Below are 20,858 nucleotides of genomic sequence, written 5' to 3' on the forward strand. Positions count from 1 at the left end.
GTTCAAATATGTTAATTTTAAAATTAGGTTTTAGAGTCATAAAGCAACTTAGGAAAAACTAAATTGCTACTGTGTATACCACTTGAATAAAGTAGAAAAATATACAATTTGTCAACTTGTATTGAACTTTTCTTTTTAGAAGCAAAAATGTATTTTGAGTAGCTGTTGTCAACTCCGTCAGTAGTTTGTCAACTCTGTCACTGATGGCTTAAGATAGATTTGTCAATATTCTGAACAAATATTTTAATCACTGTTCTGCAACATAGGCTTAAACTATTGAAATATGTGCTGTGCTAGACCTAAGGGATAACGTTTGCTTTATAAATATTGTTTTAGGTTCTGAATCTAGATAGGTAAAATATCTTGAAATAAAAATTGAGGCTAAAACAAGCAAAACGATCTGCCAATGTAGATAATTTAGCTTGGTAAAATAAAACACTAATTTTAAGTGAATTTATCACTCAAAATGTTAAAAATTGTTTCGATTTCACTTTTTGCAGTGTGATACTTCGGTTTATAAAAATATATACTGAGTGTACAACATTGAGAACACCTACTCTTTCCATGACAGACTGACCAGGTGAAAGCTATGATCCCTTATTGATGTCACTTGTTAAATCCACTTAAAATCATTGTAGATGAAGGGGAGGAGACAGGTTAAATAAGGATTTCTAAGCCTCGAGAATTGAGACATGGATTGTGTGTTTCATTCAGAGGGTGAATGGGCAGGACAAAATATTTTAGTGCCTTTGAACGAGGTATGGTAGTAGGTGCCAGGCGCACCAGTTTGTCAAGAACTGCAACGCTCCTGGGTTTTTCCACGCGCAACAGTTTCCCATGTGTATCAAGAATGGCCCATCACCCAAAGGACATCCAGCCAACTTGACAACTGTGGGAAGCATTGGAGTCAACATGGGCCAGCATCCCTGTGGAATGCTTCCACCTTATAGAGTCCATGCCCCGACGAATTGAGGCTGTTCCACTCAACGAGGGAAAAAGAGTGGAACGCAACTCAATATTAGGGAGGTGTTCTTAATGTTTTGTACAGTCTGTGTATATTACAAATGTTAACGCTAAGAAAAATATTTGTCCAAAAAAAGTTGGAGATGTACGGTTGGAATGAAAACATACAGGAGGGTAGCTCTCCAGGAACAGGGTTGAGAGCCCTGCTCTAAAGGCACAGTTCAAACTAAAAACTGTTATGACTTCTGGGAAACATAACTTTTTTAATTAATTAAACATGAAAATAAATGTATTAACATAAACATTCCGTTAACACTGTGGAACAGAGGCGGTGTACGAAATTGAACCCTATTTCCTACATAGTGCACCACTTTTTACCAGGGGCACCCTATATCAGTGGTTCCCAACCAGGGTTACTAGGACCCCAGGGGGTACTTGGCCTATCCACAGGGGGTACTTGAGAAGACTCATGCACATGAGGGGGTACTTCAGGGTTACTCCGGGCAGAGCAAAATTCAGTTGGTGGTACAGTAACCGAAAAAGGATGGGAACCACTGCCCTACATAGTGCACTAATTAAGGAATAGGGTGCCATTTCAGACAGCCACTGACTAGCAAACTTCAAAACATGCAAACTTCAACAGAACAGTGGAACAAATGTTATACATGAAATAGGGTGACATATGGTGAATGCGGGTAGTTAGAGGAGCCTACCTCCGTCCCCAGTGCTTGGTTACATGCTGGGAGGAATAAAGTGCCCTGGGTGTGTGGGTGCAGTGACATAGTTGACTGGGTGATTAGAGGAGGGGCAGTAGGATGCGTGCACACGTGGTTGGGCAGGGCCTGAGTTCCAGGGCGTGAGATAGTGGTAGGTGGCAGAGAGCATCGGAACATAAGGCTCGTAGGTGTGGAGGGGGGGTTGGCTGCACTGGTCCTGAACCAAGGGGTAGAACACTGTGCCTGGGGCTCCTGCTGAGGGAGGGTCCATGGCCAGGGAGGTGCCTGGTAGGAAGGAAAAGGTGACGGGTGAGGACCAAGGTAAGATTAAGAAAAGAAAAAAAAAAAAGTATGTCACGTTTAATACTTGAGGTCTTAAGATTGTGACAAACACTTATGACACTGAAGTCACAGATCTTGTTCAATGCAAATGTGCCATTTCATAATGAGGAGGTCCGAGGCAGAGGGGTGGCGCTGACCATTGGCAGAAACATCTCCCTGGCCATCAGGCCCTGCTCTCCCAGTCTCTGGGTAGGACTGGGGGACTGTGTGATCAGAGGGAGGGGTGGCTCCGGAGTAGGACTGGAACTGTTGCTCGGTACTGGGCTGCTGATACGCCTGCTGCATCTGCACCATGGAATGCCAATAGCTCTGCTGGTACCACTGTTTCATCACGGATAGAAATAAAAGGTAGATTGTTTTCCTTCAAAAGACATGTCTAGTGTCTCATGCCAAGTAAATGTTCACCCATACATACTATAAAATCACTTACTTGGACTCCTAAATTAAAGTAATATTGGAGGACCTTGCCATCTATAGAAAGATAAATACATTTATTTACCGTCACGTCTTCAAAATTCAACTATTAGAAGTTTACAAATTGAACACACACACACACACACGCGCCATGGGGAAGCGTGTCTGACCTCGTGGAAGGTCGTTGCCGTTGTGGTCATAGGAGTAAGGTGGAGGGGGTGTGGTGCTGACCGCTTCCCCCATCTCATTCACAAACCAGGGAGAGGAAGGAGGAACCTGAATGGATGAAACTACAAACGAGAGAAAATAGGCATCAGTTAGGCATCAGGGCCCAATAACTCCTTCGGTCTGACCATCACCCTTATAAAGAGTGGCTACCTTGTCTGCCCATTGCATGTGGGGGAATGGGAGCCCCCTGAGGATAGTTTAAGGGTGGAGCCACTGGTGCTGGAGGAGTCTGAGAGCTGCTAGAGGATGAGGAGTTGGAGGTGAAGATAGCTGCTGGGGCTGTGGTTAAAGCCTGTGAGGAGGGGATGACTGCTAACTTCACCACCACCTGAGGAAACAAAAACATTACATTAAAACGCAACCATCCGACTACAAACCATACAAGTTAACTTTTATCCAAAAGAAGAAGACAAACAATTCTACAGTTTTGAGTATGACCTAAACAAAACCTGATTTTTTTTTTTTTCTTCCCCCAAACAAAATGTGTGACAATTAAGGAGTTGTGTAGAGCTAATTGTGAAGCATCCAGTACCTGCTGTGACTGAGAGTAGCTATAGCTAGCTACGCCCTCTTGTGGTGAGCCGGCCCGAGATCCTCCCTCCTCAATGGTCTGGAAAGGCAGGCAAAAAAAAATGGAGAGAGGAATGCAATCAAACCAATCAGCCCCAATAATCAAGTAAATTCACATTAATTGGAAATTATACTGTAAATCTAAATCATCCCACATGTTAAAGTAACTTTTATTAACCTTCATTTCAACAACAAAAAGCAAGTGAAGGGCAATTATATTTGAGAGCATATTGAGAACAGGTGTACCAGGTTGGCAGTGGACTCTGCCGCAGCATACACAGATGGGCTCTGGAACCCTGGGTCTGCAAGATGAAGAGTTTTTAAAAGATAATTGTCCACTTTTATCCATATTGTACAAAGGGTCTCCAAATTGTGAGCCTTTACTGCTGCCAAATGACAGAATCAGTTGGGAAATGGAATAGCCCAATTTGTCTTTACCTAACGTAAAATCAGTTGAAAATGCATCTACAGAACAGCATTTAAATGAAATGGTGGACATAGACTGTTCTACCAGCTTTTCCTAAGGGCTCTCCATGGACTTCATAGAAATCTCCACAGCAGGTGATGTCAACACACTCACCTTCACCAGTATAGATGTACTCCTCTGAATATTCACCTGAGACATATACAGCATGGATTTACCATTTACATTCTGACTCAAATAAAACAAAATAAGACAGCGTCACTGGACAGGCTGGCCTACCCTGGTCGTCACCATTCCTCCTCTCGTCAGCGTCCTCCTCTGATGAGGTCATGGCCTGTTTGCCAGATGTGGGGATGGGGCTCGGCCCCTGCTGCACCCAGTAGGTTGGGAGTGCTGGAACCATGGGGTTTGCTACAGCCTGTCCCTAAAGAGAAGGTTAGAAAAGCAGACAGCAGGTTGACTTGAATACTCCAGTTGAATACTCATGCCCCCAACTATCAAAGTCTGTAACCTGAGGGCTTCTGGACTACTTAGTTACCGACAAGGGAGGGAAGGCAGTTTCATCTCCCCCCTCAATCTCGTAGAACGTGATTGTTCCTTCCATGTCCTGTGCCTCCTGTCCAGCCTCGGCGACATAGCTGAACTGGCAGTCCTTGTTGATAGCATGCATCTGGCGCCTGCTCCGGCTGCAAGAGCTCAAATGAATACACATACTTTTTATAACCACAACACTCATTCACTGCAAATCATGACTACATTCGCTATGGGCAAGGCCACTGGTAATATCCAAAGTTACCGTAGCTCAAAACAGTCACTCTGCTGAACGTTGCTAAGGAGCTAATAAAAAGGAGTATTACCGTGACCTGAATGAGTAGTTGTCGAAGCTGTGGTAGCAGCGTTTTCCTGGGTGAGGATAGTATGTCATCTCCGGCCCAATGAGGTGATGCCTGTTCAGGAAACGGGCTGAACTTCTGAACAGAACCCAGATTGGCAACAGCATAGATACCAACAGAATATAATAAACGGTAAGGAACATGGCCTTCAGTAATGGTGCAGTACAGCAGCGGTGTGAATGGCGTTTTAGAGTGACATTTCTCAAACCTGCCATTTGACAATTTAAGTAGCAAGCGCACCGACCTGGGTGGGCCATATCCTCGCGGGAGCCTGGGTGGAAGATGCGGGCGGTAGTGTTCGTAGGGCAGTGTCCCTGGAGGTGGTGGGGGGGCGTGCATGCCAGGGGCGCGCCCAGGGGGTATGCCCCCAGGGCCTGACTGGAAGCGGGGAGGCAGGCCAGGCTGGGGTCGACTGTAAGACATCATCAGCATCTCCTTCCCTCTGGGCTTCTTAAAGAAACGCCGCCGGCCCCGCAACTCTGAATCTGTAACAGACAAAGAAGGGGTAACAGAAAGTTGTACAAGACATCTTTAATGGTCCGAGGCCAATACGATTTTCACTGCTATTAAACTTACTAAGACTAATCTAAATAGTTAAAGGGCACACAGACCCATTTCTCCAGGATACTGCTCAGGCCTGCTGTATGATGGTCCCTTGCGGCTCGGGGTGATGTTCCAGGCAGGGACAGGGTTCACAGGCTTGAAGTTAGTCAGAGACACAAGATGTCTGAAAGTGGTGGGGTATAGTGAGGAGGTCTCATAAACCTAATATTGAAAAGAGCACTGCGTCGATGGTAATTCACCATACTGTATGACTGACAACCACTTGGATGGTACATTTTCATTTTAGTCATCTAGCAGACGCGCTTATCCAAAGCGATTTCCAGTTAGTGCATTCATCTTAAGATAGCTAGGTGGGACAACCACATCACAGTCATAGTAAGTACATTTTTCCTCAATAAAGTAGTTATCAGCAAAGTCAGAGCTAGTAAGGGGGAAAAGGGTCAAGTGTGAGTGTTTGTTCACAAAAGTATTTTTTTGGTTGGGGGGGGGGGCTGTGGGATAATTTAAGATACTTTTTGAAGAGGTAGGGTTTCAGATGTTTTCAAAAGATGGGTAGGGACTCCGCTGTCCTAGCGTTAGGGGGAAGCTGGTTCCACCAGGACAGAGGAGAGCTTGGACTGGGATGCGTGGGAGCTGCCCTCCCATAGGGGTGGGAGGGCCAAGAGGCCTGAGATGGCAGAACGAAGTACTCAGGTTGGGGTGTAGAGTTTGAGCAAAGCCTGTAGGTAGGGAAGGGCAGTTCCTCTTGCTGCTCTGATACAAGAACATGCATGCGCCAGAACACTAAAATAAGCACACATTGATGGGTGCTGTGTTAAAGTGCCTGTGTGTAAGTCAGTTCAATTGGGGTGTTTTTAAAAAAGGGACAGGTATCTCACTTTTCTCCAAGCTCTTCGATGAACACTGTCACAGCGCTGGGGTGAGTGCCCACTTCCTGAATGAAGGCATTGTAATACTTCCCTTTGGGGTCGAGACGAACCTGCATAGAAGACATGGGCTAGCCTTAGTCATTTGGAGTATGTTTTGCACACCAAAAAAAAAAACTAACTATCTTAAATTAGTGGATAAACTGGATTACTGTACCTGACACTTGTCTCCCAAGAAGTACTGTCTTCCAGCAAACACCACGTAATCGGTCTTCTGCATCTCTGTTTCAGAGACACGATATTATATGCCATTCCAGAATGGCCAATTATACAACTGCTCTACGTGAAGAAATTAGTGTGTGGAATAAGCATATCAACCCCATGTGAATATTCAGCACGGATAACAGGTCTGCTCTGTGTGAATCTTGTTCTTTAGAACTAATGTCTTATGATTAATTTAGCAGTTCCACTTCACCACAAGAATCCCAACCCAAGTTTCCCCCCAACAGAAGTGGGCAACATGGTATACCTCTGCGACTGTCATGCCATACATCAAACTCGACATTTCTGTACATCTCAGAATCCAGTGCTTTGAGCACCTTGTACGGGAGAGAGAGTTTTGCTGGTCCATCTGGAGTCTTAGGAAGAGAAAGAGAGATAAGAAATTGGATTTGTGTTCCTTGAATCTAGTCTACCCAAATAATGTTATAAACTACAATTCAGAGCTGGTAACAATAGACGTTATAGAAAACGTTGTCACATTGGCTTCCTCTGCTCCAGGTCTGGCTTTGTCCTCTGTGCGATTGTGCCCATTGAACTCCCAATCGTCCCTACAAGAAAGTAAACAGTGTAGAAAAATACTTAACAAAAACCTGATAAAAGAAATTTAAAAATCATACAATGACTACACTACACTGAGTAACATTAAGAACTATTTCCATTACAGACTGACCAGGTGAAAACTATCATCCTTCATGTCACTTGTTAAATCCACTTCAAAAATCAGTGGCTTCGGAAAGAATTCAGACCCCTTTACTTTTTCCACATTTAGTTACGTTACAGCCTTATTCTAAAATGTATTAAATGAATGTTTCCTCAATCTACACACGATACCCCGTAATGACAAAGCGAAAACAGGTTTAGACATTTTTGCACATTTATTAAAAATAAAAAACCTTATTTACATAAATATTCAGACCCTTTGCTATGAGACTCGAAATTGAGCTCAAGTGGATCCTGTTTCCATTGATCATCCTTGAGATGGACTCCAATCAAGTTGTAGAAACACCTGTGGTAAACACAATTGATTGGACATGATTTGGAAAGGCACACCAAATCAAATAAGGTCCTACAGTTGACAGTGCATGTCAGAGCAAAAACCAAGCCATGAGGTCGAAGGAATTGTCCGTTGAGCGCCGAGACAGGATTGTGACGAGGCACAGATCTGGGGAAGGGTACCAAAAATGTTCTGCAGCATTGAACGTCCCCAAGAACACAGTGGCCTCCATCATTCTTAAATGGAATACGTTTTTAACCACCAAGACTCTTCCTAGAGCTGGCCGCCCGGCCAAACTGAGCAATCGGGGGAGAAAGGCCTTGGTCAGGGAGGTGACCAAGAACCCAATGGTCACTCCGACAGAGCTCCAGAGTTCTCTGTGGAGATGAGAACCTTCCAGAAGGACAACCATCTGTGCAGCACTTCACCAATCTGGCCTTTATGTTAGAGTGGCCAGACGGAAGCCACTTCTCAGCAAAAGGCACATGACAGCCCGCTTGGAGTTTGCCAAAAAGGCACCTAAAGACTCTCTGGTCTGATGAAACCAAGATTGAACTCTTTGGCCTGAATGCCAAGTTTCACATCTGGAGGAAACCTGGCACCATCCCTACGGTGAAGCATGTTGGTGGCAGCATCATACTGTGGGGATGTTTTTCAGTGGCAGGGACTGGGAGACTAGTGAGGATCGAGGGAAAGATGAACGGAGCAAAGTACAGAGAGCTCCTTGATGAAAACCTGCTCCAGAGCGCCCAAGACCTCAGACTGGGGCGAAGGTTCACCTTCCAACAGGACAACGACTCTAAGCACACAGCCAAGACAACGCAGGAGTGGCTTCGGGACAAGTCTCTGAATGTCCTTGAGGGGCCCAGCCAGAGCCCGGACTTGAACCCGATCTAACATCTCTGAAGAGACCTGAAAATTGCTGTCCATCCAACCTGACAGAGCTTGAGAGGATCTGCAGAGAAGAATGGGAGAAACTTCCCAAATACAGGTGTGCCAAGCTTGCAGCGTCATACCCAAGGAGACTCGATGCTGTAATCGCTGCCAAAAGTGCTTCAACAAAGTACTGAGTAAAGTCTGAATACTTATGTAAATGTGGTTGTGTTATATTTTAATAAATAAGCAAACATTTCAAAAATACTGTTCTTGCTTTGTCATTATGGGGTATTGTGTGTAGATTTGAGTAAAAAATAAACAATTGAATCAATTTTAGAATAAGGCTGTAACGTAACAAAATGTGGAAAAAGTCAAGGGGTCTGAATAAATTCCAAAGGCAGTGTAGATGAAGGGGTTAAAGAAGGATTTTAAGACATGGATTGTGTGCGCCATTGAGGGTGAATGAGCAAGACAAAAGATTTAAGTGCCATTGAACAGGGTATGGTAGTACTGTAGGTGCCAGGCGCACCACATTGTGTGAAGAAATAAAACGCTGCTGGGTTGTTCCCGCTCAACAGTTTCCAATGTGTATCAAGAATGGTCTACCACCCAAAGGACAACCAGTCAACTTGACACAACTGTGGGAAGCATTGGAGTCAACATGGGCCAGCATCCCTGTGGAACGCTTTCGACACCTTGTCCATGCCCCGACGAATTGAGGCTGTTCTGAGGGCAAAAGGGTGCAACTCAAAATTAGGAAGGTGTTCCTAATGTTTGGTATACTCAGTGTATATATGCTTTGGTGAATTTATGCATATTGTATTTTATTTATTTTATTTTTATTTTTGGTCATTTAGCAGACGCTCTTATCCAGAGCGACTTACAGGAGCAATTAGGGTTAAGTGCCTTGCTCAAGGGCACATCGACAGATTTTTCACCTAGTCGGCTCGGGGATTAGAACCAGCGACCTTTCGGTTACTGGCACAACGCTCTTACCCACTAAGCTACCTGCCGCCCCTGTTGTAGGTGGGTCGTTCCCTTTTGGGTAGTGTAACGTCAAGGATTTTTATTTTATTTTTCACCTAATTTTAACATTGGCATGAAGAGCACATGTCCAACTTAATTAAAAAAACATGTTTTCTCCATCAAGAGGTTAAATAAGCCTATAGTTAAGTGCCTAATAAAGTAACAGGGTTGATGTGTGCATCTTACATTGGCCATAAATCCCCTTGTGACAGGGGGAATGGAAGCTTGTTGTGCGCAACATGGATGGGCATTTGAATGCAAGCTCCACAACAACAAATGACATGTTACGCTCAGCCCACTCAGTTTTCCACCACAAAACACCAGAAAGAGTAGAACCAGCTCACCTACTTCTACACAAAGATTTGACTATTAGATGTTCAATGTTTCATTTGGGAAAAAATATTTTACAAGGAATAGTTACCATATTAAAACAGGGTTGACCTCAAAATGAGGGACATGTTCTTTTTATTAAAATGAATCACTAGTCACATAATACACTGAACAAAAATATAAACCTCAACATGTAAAAAGTGTTGGTCCCATGTTTCATGAGCTGAAATAAAATATCGCAAAAATTTACCATACGCACAAAAAGCTTATTTCTTATCGCACAAATGTGTTTACATCCCTGTTAGTGAGCATTTCTCCTTTGCCAAGAAATGTTCTCCACCTGACAGGTGTGGCATATCAAGAAGCTGATTAAAAAGCATGCTCATTACACAGGTGCACCTTGTGCTGGGGAGAATAGACCCTTTTCACAGAATATCATTAGGCCTACAGTATAGACCCCTTTTCCAATACACTACACACTGACGTCACGCACAGATGCGCGCGACTCTTGGCGGCAGTAAAAAAGCCATCGCCATCTGCGCCCATTCAACGTAGCCTAGATTTATGTTTTTATTACAAAATAACTTTTTGGGGTTCTCATACACTTACAATTATGTTCCGATTCTTGCTTGAAAAGCCGCTAAGACTATATTTGTTTGGGATCTTTGCGAAATAACTATTTTGGATGCAGCAGTTAGCTAGAATGCTTATGCTCATTGACATAGGCTGTAGGAAAAGCTAGCCAAAGAGCCATTTTACTGGTTGAAATTTAAGTGTTTTTTAAGTATAATGCAGTTGATTTGCGATGACAAACATATGAAGCAGGACATTCATATGAACCTTAAAATCCAAAAGTAGTGTGAAATGCACTAATAAGCAATATGTAAATTAGAGGCTTTTTTGCTGGTGTTCTACAAAGAACGCCCGTGTTCTGCCACCAACTTGCGCACATCGCCCTCATGCGGCAATGTTTGCAAACACAGAAAGGGGTCTATAAAAGGCCATTAAAATCTGCCGTTTTGTCACACAACACATTGCCAAAAATGTCTCAAGTTGAGGGAGTGTGCAATTGGCATGCTGACTGCAGGTATGTCCACCAGAGCTGTTGCCAGAGAATTGAATGTTCATTTCTCTACCATAAGCTGCCTCCAATGTCATTTTAGAGAATTTAGCAGTAAAACAGGCTTTTAAAACTAAATATTGGTGCACAAGTTCGACTTAAAATATCATTTCATGGAATGACCTAAGTAACTAGCAACTGTAAGACTTAAGTTTAGTGTGGAGGACTCAAAAGTGGTGTGCAGAGCAAGACTTCACCTCCGAGTCTGACCCCTGTCCTCAGGGGTGTCATAGCCTGCGTCCTCACTGCACACCGACAGGCTGTTCCTATAGCGACGACCTCCGCCACGGAACCCTTCCAAGGCTCCTTGCACCTCCGCCTCCTCGACACCAAGGACTTGTGTGTACAGCAGCTCATACAACAGAGCTGGATTCAGTTGAAGAAAGAAGTTATACATTTCCTATTCACTACACATGAAACAACTGATTATTTAAAATATTGAGTAAATAAAATCAATGAGTAGCCAATTATAGGACTTAAAGAGTGAAGATGTATCCACTGCAGTGGAGGCTGGTGAGAGGAGCTATAGGAGGACGGGCTCATTGTAATGGCTGGAATGGAATTAATGTAACGGAGTTAAACATGGGGTTTCCTTATATTTTGACGTGTATGACTGTTCCATCTATACCATTCCAGCCATTACAATGACCCCATCCTCCTATAGCTCCTCCCACCAGCCTCTGATGAGTGAGAGAGTACTGACCCTGGCACAGAGCTGCGTCGATGGGGTAGTTCCTGGGGTACACGATGTCATAGTGGCCATTGTTGGAGCAACACAGTAAAATCTGCAATACAGTCAGAGAGCAGAATCCAGAACAGTGTAATGCATTTTCACTCTTAACCATTTATTAAAATTTTAAAAATTACACACAAATCGAATTGTCTACAGAGTAAGTAAAGATCGAACTAAGAAAAGAGGAGCTGGAAAACTGAAAATTTAGAAAAATGTTTGATTTTGAAATAGTGGTAACTGAGACTGAAGAAGCATGAGACGTTTTTTTCTGGTTCAATGAATGAAGTAGACCAGACCCAGCTGCTATTGCATTGGTGTCTATGGGAGACAAAGTTACGTAGACTAACATACTTTTCTTTTTGCGTCCAATGGTAAGCAGCCTGAATGAACCCCATCTTTCATTTATACACCATCTTTGGCTGTAGTCTACTCAAATTGCAAAATGAGAGCAGTACCCTCTAGTGGACAAACCAAAGCACACAAAAGTATGGGGACACCTGCTCGTCGAACATCTCATTCCAAAATCATGGGCATTAATATGGAGTCAGTCCCCCTTTTGCTGCTATAACAGCCTCCACTCTTCTGGGAAGGCTTTCCACTAGATGTTGGAACATTGTTGCGGGGACTTGCTTCCATTCAGCCACAAGAGCATTAGTGAGGTCGGGCACTGATGTTGGGCGATTAGGCCTGGCTCGCAGTCGGCGTTCCAATTCATCCCAAAGGTGTTTGATGGGGTTGAGGTCAGGGCTCTGTGCAGGCCAGTCACGTTCTTCCACACCAAACTCGACAAACCATTTTTGCATGGGGGCATTGTCATGGGACTACGGGTGCAAATTAGCTTATGGCTAACCCCGGCACATTTACATGGGTGTTGCATTATTGTAATATTGATGTTGATTAATGTGCATTGTCCCCCATAAATAAAACATTTAAAAAATGCTGAAACAGGAAAAGGGCCTTCCCCAACCTGTTGCCACAAAGGTGGAAGCACAGAATCATCTAGAATGTCATTGTATGCTGTAGCGTTAAGATTTCCCTTCACTGGAACTAAGGGGCCTAGCCCGAACCATGAAAAACAGCCCTAGACCATTATTCCTCCTCCAAACTTTAGTTGGCACTATGCATTGGGACAGGTAGTGTTATCCTGGCATCCGCCAAACCCAGATTTGTCAGTTAGACTGCCAGATGGTGAAGCATGATTCATCACTCCAAAGAACGCCTTTCCACTGCTCCAGAGTCCAATAGCGGTGAGCTTTACACTCCAGCTGAAGCTTGGCATTGCGCATGGTGATCTTAGGCTTGTGTGTGGCTGCTCGGCCAGTTATTGTGCTGATGTTGCTTCCAGAGGCAGTTTGGAACTCGGTAGTGAGTGTTGCAACCGAGGACAGTCGATTTTTACGCACTTCAGCACTCACCGGTCTCGTTCTGTGAGCTTGTGAGGCCTACCACTTCGCGGCTGAGCCGTTGTTGCTCCTAGACGTTTCCACTTCACAATAACAGCACTTACAGTTGACCGGGGCAGCTCTAGCAGGGTAGAAATGTGTCAAACTAACTTGTTGGCAAGGTGGCATCCTATGATGGTGCCACGTTGAAAGTCACTGAGCTCTTCAGTAAGACCATTCTACTGCCAATGGACATTGTATGGCTGTGTGCTCGATTTATACACCTGTCAGCAACGGGTGTGGCTGAAATAGCCAAATCCACTAATTTGAAGGGGTGTCCACATACTTTTGTATATATAGTGTATCACGTCAATGCCCCTATCCACACACCTGGTTCAATTAGCAACCTGGTTCAGTTTAGCCTGTTTTGCCAGGTAATTACTTCACTAGTCAGGCATTTGAGATGCTTCAGGGCTCAGTGGGCTGCGATGAACCACACACTCTTACCTTCTCCATGTAGTCTACTTCAGTTATCTCTGTTGGTGGCTTCCCAGGATACCTGTATACAAGGAAGCACCGCCTGCCACACAGCCAACATGTGACAACACCAACTTATTTCATGTTACAATCATTGTTAAAAATACAATGCAATTCACATCACAATCTCCATATCATTTTTGACAATGTCCTGTCGGCCAACACAAAGGTTGTACAATGTGGCAGGTGGTGTCTAACTGATACCACATTGTGCAGCACTTACCTGTACAATGATGACAATGCCTTTATCTCAACTTGTCCAGTGGTTTCCTGAAGAAAAACATATTTAACGGTATGTACATGACCTTTTTTCATATGGTCGAAGGTCCGAATCCGGATTGTGCAATGTGCTTTCATAACATGTAGTTCTATAAAACATACCTTGGGGTCCTCCAGACGTTCCAGATACTTCTCAAACGACCCTTCAACAAACTAGGAGATAGAGCATGTCATTACGTAGATTATAAACGGTCAATGCTATCAGGGATCCTTGGGATGTCCCTACTCATTTTAAATGTCAACTTCAAATGGGGGGGGGGAAGGGAAGGATTCGGATAGCACCGGACAATTTTAAACTAGACTTGCTCTGTGCTGTGAAGCTATTGTATTTGCGAATATTTTTTGTTGTTGTCAACTTACAGGTTCAAAGTTGCATCGGTTTGCTCTCATGAAGGTGACACAGTCTTTCCTTATCTTTTGATGGTAATTCTGTGAGTAATACATCTTGGAGGAATGAAATACATAATTACATAATGCATTTTTTTTTTTTTGTATTCAACAGCCTCCGCTTTGCTCCCTGGAACATAATGTTGTGCATTTCATGTTTTAACTCTGGCCACTTCATTGAGTAATAAATTCAGTCAACCAAATTAACCCTAGAGGAAGATGAATAGGCTAAATGAACCCATGAGTTCCCAAGCGACATACATTTCTTTCGAAAAATGACAACTTCCTATTCTCACACCATGAAGTCAGTCAGTTAGAGAAATGTAATATCTTATATATATATTTATTTATTTTCTAAACGTTGAACGTCAAATGGAATCTATTAAAAGATTTCGCTAAATTGCTTTAGGCTACTGTACCTGCTCAGAGACAGCTCGAAATAGACAGGACGCGTCTCGTGCCATCATTTTTCGGTAGAGACCGATGCTGGCTAGATACTCGTCCATGTTTACAAAATACTTCTTCAAGGCTTTCTGCATTTTAAGGAAATTGTAAATAAAAAACTATAAATATGCAAAGCTTCATAACTTTCCGCGTAGAAGATAAAGAACATGAAGGTCGAAAGTTTCCTTTCGAATTGGAATAAGGAAACAGGTGCTAAAAATGAGCACTGATTACCGAGTCAACATCTCCGTCATTCGTTCCAACCGTTGAAAACTTTATTGAAAATTCTTGTCTTTGATTGGTTACACTAAATTCTTTATTTTTATTTTTATACTGCACCCATCTATTGTGTTTATAGCCTCCAATGCCTTATCCAGTGAAAAGGCTACTCCACAGTCAGAAACGAATGACAAACCTGACTCAGAAAAAAAATATTTGTAAAGGATTTGGCCTAAATCAAACCGAATATACACTATATATACAAAAGTATGTGGACACCCCTTCAAATTAGTGCATTCGGCTATTTCAGCCACACCCGTTGCTGACAGGTATATCAAATCGAGCACTCAGCCATGCAATCTCCATTGACAAACATTGGCAGTAGAATGGCCTTATTGAAGAGCTCAGTGACTTTCAACGTGACACTGTCATAGGATGCCACCTTTCCAACAAGTCAGTTAGTCAAATTTCTGCCCTGCTAGAGCTGCCCCGGTCAACTGTATCTGCTGTTATTGTGAAGTCGAAAAGTCTGGGAGCAACAATGACTCAGCCGCGAAGTGGTAGGCCACACAAGACCGCCTAGTGCTGATGCACGTAGCACGTAAAAATGATCTGTCCTCGGTTGCAACACTCACAACTGAGTTCCAAACTGCCTCTGGAAGCAATGTCAGCACAATAACTGTTCGTTGGGAGCTTCATGAAATGGGTTTCCATGACCGAGCAGCCACACACAAGCCTAAGATCACCATGCGCAAACGTCGGCTGGAGTGATGCAAAGCTCACCGCCATTGGACTCTGGAGTAGTGGAAACGCGGCCTCTGGCGTGATGAATCACGCTTCACCATCTGGCAGTCCGACGGACTAATCTGGGTTTGGAGGATGCCAGGAGAACGCTACCTGCCCCAATGCATAGTGCCAACTGTAAAGTTTGGTGGAGGAGGAATAATGGTCTGGGGCTGTTTTTCATGGTTCGGGATAGGCCCCTTAGTTCCATTGAAGGAAAATCTTAATGCTACAGCATACAATGACATTCTAGACTATTTTATGCTTCCAACTTTGTGGCAACAGTTTGGGGAAGGCCCTTTTCTGTTTCAGCATGACAATGCCTCTGTGCACAAAGCGAGGTCCATAGAGAAATGGTTTGTCTAGATCGGTGTGGAAGAACTTGACTGGCCTGCACAGAGCCCTGACCTCAACCCCATCGAACACCTTTGGGATTAATTGGAACGCCGACTGCAAACCAGGCCTAATCGCCCAACATCAGTGCCAAACCTCACTAATGTGCTTGTGGTTGAATGGAAGCTTTGTCCCTGCAGCAATGTTCCAACATTTAATGGAAAGCCTTCCCAGGAGAGTGGAGGCTGTTATAGCAGCAAAGGGGGGACCAACTCCATATTAATGGCCATGATTTTGGAATGAGATGTACAACGAGCAGGTGTCCACATACTTTTGGTCTTATAGTGTATCATCCTGAGGGATATACCGTTTTGTACATGTGGTCATGCCGGCAACATGTGGCTGCATCACAGAAGCATGACATAGTAAAGCTCAGCCTTCTCGATTTAATATAGTCAAGGTAAATGTGAAGAACCATCACAGTTTACAGTCTAAAAACAATATCACAATAAACAGTGTCTTGGCTTCAATGTTATTTCCTTCCTTTTTCCTTTCACTTGCTGAGTTCTTTCCTTCCTAGGATGAGGAACCTACAGCACCCATCTACCTGGAGTGGATACAGATTATAGGCTATGTCAAGATTGTGAGTTACAATGTTGTCGCCTGCACTTAATGTTGAAAATATTAGTTGATCATTGTAGCCTACCAGTGTGTAGGCCTAGACAGCATGTTTAACTCAGGGGTTAAAGACACAATCCTGAGTTGCAGCCCCGCCAATTCATTTGGTAGCCTAAAGCTAAGGGATGGTGCTGGGTAGCACTCAAATTCATGGACAAATCACTGGACAATTCAAATCACTCAAATTCATGGACAGTGCTCTGGGTGCAAGGATGGACAGTCCAGGTATTTTGAAGCTATACATTGATTGTTTACAAAGACTGAAATGACAACAAAAACAACCGATTGAGTAATACAACCTTGTATTTTGGGTTATTATAAGGGTAAAACATGTGTACTAGGGTTACTAAACTTCGATTGTATGCCTTTACGTTTAGATGAATTACCCTCACCATAAGATGGGAGATCATTGAACACAAAGCAGTGTATCTAGAACACATTTACATTTTAGTCATTTAGCAGACGCTCTTATCCAGAACGACTTACAGTTTGTGTATATATATTTTTTTATACTGGCCCCCTGTGGGAATCGAACCTACAACCCTGGCGTTGCAAACGCCATGCTCTATCAACTGAGCTACATCCCTGCCGGCCATTCCCTCCCCTACCCTGGGCCAATTGTGCGCCGCCCATGAGTCTCCCGGTCGCGGCCGGCTGCGACAGAGCCTGGATTCGAACCAGGATCTCTAGTGGCACAGTTAGCACAGTGCCTTAGACCACTGCGCCACTCAGTCTAGAGCAGATCTAGACCAGCATTCTACTGCTAGTAAGGCATAGTGCACTTTATTTAGCCAACAAACATTAACATGCATCTCAAAGGGACTTACTCAACGTTTTTACAATTAGCTTATAACATTGGCTAATGTTTTTGTAAGGGACCTTGGGGGATGGAAGCTGCATTAGATAAGAGCAGGGAAGGAATACAGGCAAAGAGACTGAGAAAGATGATCTGCAGAATATTTAGGTTGGTGCATGTAGTTATAAGCAGAGCCATTAATTACATTTGTTTGTGTGCCATATATCAACTAATAATTTGTGTGTTTCATGATACTTAGCAATATTAAAACGGAGCTGAGAAGGCTCATTAAAGATACAAATATACATATTTTAAAAGTTGATACGGAATACAGTTTGTAATTGTTGTGTTTATTATGGGACCTACATTGCAGACCAATTTACTGTGATGCATGAATTTGTTTTACATAAATTAAAGGGCTCAAAGTATGGCTCTGCCTTATTAACTACTAGCTAATTAAAAGGCGACAAGCTGATCTGAGAATAAAAGGCTAAATATTGTGTTTTTTACAGCCCTTCGAACTAGAACTTCTGAATATGTCACACACTTTGCGCCCTTCCGAACACATACTTTCAGCCTAACAAAATCTAGGCTTTAAATTCTTGTTTTGCTCAAGCGATTTTTTACAACATTACTCTCTTTTATCTCAACCGTAATACTATGGATATACATTTAGTACGAAAATTGCATGTTTGAACCTCCCTAAAATGAATAACTTTTTTAACAATTGTTTTAATGTTTGCCGTGGCCACTCTTTTGAGAGTTTTGTTTTTGCTGGTTACTTGGGTCCATCCAAAGCATATTGGATTTCTGGTTTGAGACAGTAAATATAGTTAGATGTTAATTTGACTGAACTTTGTGATCATTGTCAATATTTTTTATTTTGAGTTGATATTCATCTTTTTGTACGTTTGTGTGAAATCATATTTTATTAGAATGAGTGTCAATGGGGGAAAAAAAGACCGCGTAGATTAGAAGAATCCAATGTGGTAGTTGCTTGAAATATCCAAACGGTGGCAGAAGAGCTCAAGACAAGCTCGAAGTTCGACTTGTGAGTGTTCAGCATCTTTTCCCGCGCTCGTCCGTTTTACAAAAGGAACACCAGAAGATAAGTAAAACATTAAGGTATAGCCTACATTTTACACTATATTAGTAGTACTATAATTTATATTCAAATGTAGCAATCATTAGTGTCCATTTCTATAAAAATAAGAATAAAGAGGACACTAATAACACAGACAATCTTGTAGCGTAGCCTACTGGTCAAAGGATTACGTGGTCCAATACATTTGCTTGATGGTACCCGTTTTTTTCCTTCTGTGCCCTGATAATGAACATCTGGCAACAAGGTGACCAAACTAAACGAGAAAAGAAATTGAGGAAGAAAAAACAACTCAATAAAACGTATGCCCCCTATTTTTTATGACTTCAATATTGAGCCGTTGAATTTGAATATATAGCCTATAGCGCTTCATAATCATTTAAAAAGAAACGTATCTTGCTCATAATAAATTGCAGTTAAACTGTGGTATAGACCGGTGCATTTACTTTTATCAAACAACTCATTTGCTTAATTAAAACTCATTCTTTGATGTCGAGGTAAAAGGTTTAATCAGTCTGCTTATTAGGTTAAATGGTTTGTTTGTGAATTCAATTGTAGGGCCTATCAAGATGGTTTGGAAAATCCCTTATGCAAGTAGTATCTGCATACTTGCAAAAAAATTAATAAAAAAGCAAAATAATTGTTAAAACATCTTTTATCTTCTGAAAGAGGTTGATTAAAAAACATACACAGATTAAAGCATTTTCCAACCCTTTATCTGATACTGCAATGAGAGGTGCTTGCGGCTGTATTTATTAACCACTTAGTCGCAGACTATGTTAATGTGGCCGTCTGTTCTCAATTGAAGACGTTTCAATTCAAGGCTTTTCATAAATCAGATGCAACGTGTGTTTCTGATTTAGGCGGACAGCGCAGCCTATGTGGCCTTAGTTTCGGAAAAGTTGGGAAGGATCTGATCTGCTATTTGAAAAGTAGCCCACTTTGACAACAGAATAAAATCCAAATTGAGGTTGCAATGTTTCAAAAATGATATCTTACATTTTAGTCATTTAGCAGACGCTCTTATCCAGAGCGACTTACAGTTAGTGAATACATATTTTTTTATACTGGCCCCCCGTGGGAATCGAACCCACAACCCTGGCGTTGCAAACGCCATGCTCTATCAACTGAGCTACATCCCTGCCGGCCATTCCCTCCCCTACCCTGGACGACGCTGGGCCAATTGTGCGCCGCCCATGAGTCTCCCGGTCGCGGCCGGCTGCGACAGAGCCTGGATTCGAACCAGGATCTAGTGGACCACTGCGCCACTCAGGAGTCTTGAACTGTATGTGAAAATGTAACATAGAAAGAGGCTTCCAAAAAATATCTGATAGTCTTATGTGGTTGAGTTAATTTTTCCTAACTCGAGTAAATTGTAGCATATTAGTTGGGTAACTGAATTATTATTTCGGCTGCTACAACACTTTTCCCCAGATCCCCACATCGGTATGCTGCTTCACCAACCACTCGGCGAGGGAAGTGTGATTGAATTGCACGGGGCCGCAGTGTGATGCTGTGTATTTGCCTAAAAGCCTGTACCCGACAAAAGCATCATGGTACTTTCTCGTGTTTCCCTTCCCCCTTATCTAATGGATAGTGAAACACTCCGAGACTCAATTATTTTAATGAAAATACTGCATTAATTTTATTTTGTGGCCTGTCCATTGTAATTCAAGAGATGTTTTTAATCTTCAGATTGCTTTGGCACAACAAGCACATCTAACAATTACTTGGCAGTGGTCCATCTTTTCCGCTCAGTAAATGGCTTCCTTTGTTGAATAGGCTACCATTGTCAGATTTGGGCAATAAATTGCCTTTTCACCTGAATAAAGTATTCTGTTTAAAATAAGAAGGAGCGGGTTTGAACCTTTACAGAAAAACCACATGATTTCACATGTGGAAAATCCAACACAACAGGAAAATCAAATGATTTCATGTAAAATGTCAGATGTGAAATCATGTCAAAACATGTGTTTTTGAACAATTCACACATGATCATGTGAAATTCATACGGTTTTTCCATAAGGGAAGACACAATGTTAAGTTTTCTCTAGTTGCAATATAATTTTTCTTTAATTATAGACCCCTACATTTAAGGCTGGTCCTCTGTAGCTCAGCTGGTAGAGCACGGCGCTTGTAACGCCAAGGTAGTGGGTTCGATCCCCGGGACCACCCATACACAAAAAATGTATGCATGCATGACTGTAAGTCGCTTTGGATAAAAGCGTCTGCTAAATGGCATATTATATTATTATTAAGGCTGGTACACGCCAACCTTTGTTAAACGTTATGATTATAAAGCTGGTAAATGGGAAAAAAATGATTTGAAGGAATGAAAATCTCTTGGATATAGGCAGTGCATCTCCCATAGTGGACGTAAACACCGTGTAGCGGGTGATTTGGACGGAGTCAGGCGCAGGCGCAGGAGGGGTAAATCACAGAATAAATTGTTTATTCGGCAAATATAGCTGTACGCACTGGAGAAAACGAAACACACGGGTGAAAATCCCGGCGATACAATACATAACGCTCCACCGAGCTATCGACACAATCACACACAAAGACATGAGGGGCAGA

The 20,858-nt window shown here is 42.7% G+C and overlaps 1 protein-coding gene across 3 annotated transcripts; it reads right to left on the reverse strand.

The window, feature by feature from the left end:
- Window positions 1-1,493: 1,493 nt before the first annotated feature.
- LOC121541310 (putative bifunctional UDP-N-acetylglucosamine transferase and deubiquitinase ALG13) lies at window positions 1,494-14,610 on the reverse strand. Of its 3 annotated transcripts, none has more exons than XM_041850296.1 (24): window positions 14,346-14,610; window positions 13,900-13,983; window positions 13,642-13,692; window positions 13,484-13,530; window positions 13,231-13,303; window positions 11,312-11,393; window positions 10,806-10,974; window positions 6,741-6,810; window positions 6,510-6,618; window positions 6,198-6,262; window positions 5,993-6,093; window positions 5,162-5,277; window positions 4,795-5,035; window positions 4,515-4,604; window positions 4,196-4,352; window positions 3,937-4,081; window positions 3,814-3,849; window positions 3,480-3,535; window positions 3,196-3,273; window positions 2,814-2,991; window positions 2,606-2,725; window positions 2,452-2,492; window positions 2,159-2,342; window positions 1,494-1,964 (listed from the first exon to the last, which is right to left on the reverse strand). In XM_041850296.1, the coding sequence occupies exons 1-24, from the start codon at window positions 14,463-14,465 to the stop codon at window positions 1,696-1,698; spliced, it is 2,682 nt and encodes an 893-aa protein (XP_041706230.1). In that variant the 5' UTR covers window positions 14,466-14,610; the 3' UTR covers window positions 1,494-1,695. The 3 variants fall into 3 exon arrangements, with proteins under 3 accessions (XP_041706230.1, XP_041706229.1, XP_041706227.1); XM_041850295.1 differs by having other exon boundaries at window positions 4,196-4,343; window positions 4,515-4,628; XM_041850293.1 differs by having other exon boundaries at window positions 4,515-4,628.
- Between the last annotated feature and the right edge of the window lie 6,248 nt (window positions 14,611-20,858).

This window comes from Coregonus clupeaformis, chromosome 27, assembly GCF_020615455.1.
Source record: "Coregonus clupeaformis isolate EN_2021a chromosome 27, ASM2061545v1, whole genome shotgun sequence".
Taxonomy (NCBI): Eukaryota; Metazoa; Chordata; class Actinopteri; order Salmoniformes; family Salmonidae; genus Coregonus; species Coregonus clupeaformis.

Bases quoted from the DNA above. Each gene is read 5' to 3' on its own strand.
- LOC121541310 (XM_041850293.1), bottom strand. From the start codon at position 14,465: ATGCAGAAAGCCTTGAAGAAGTATTTTGTAAACATGGACGAGTATCTA. The intron at 3,850-3,936 runs GTAGGCCAGCCT...TATATGTCTCAG, and splicing joins GAGGAATGGTGACGACCAGG to GTGAATATTCAGAGGAGTAC. The intron at 2,493-2,605 runs GTCAGACACGCT...ATCTTTCTATAG, and splicing joins CGGCAACGACCTTCCACGAG to ATGGCAAGGTCCTCCAATAT.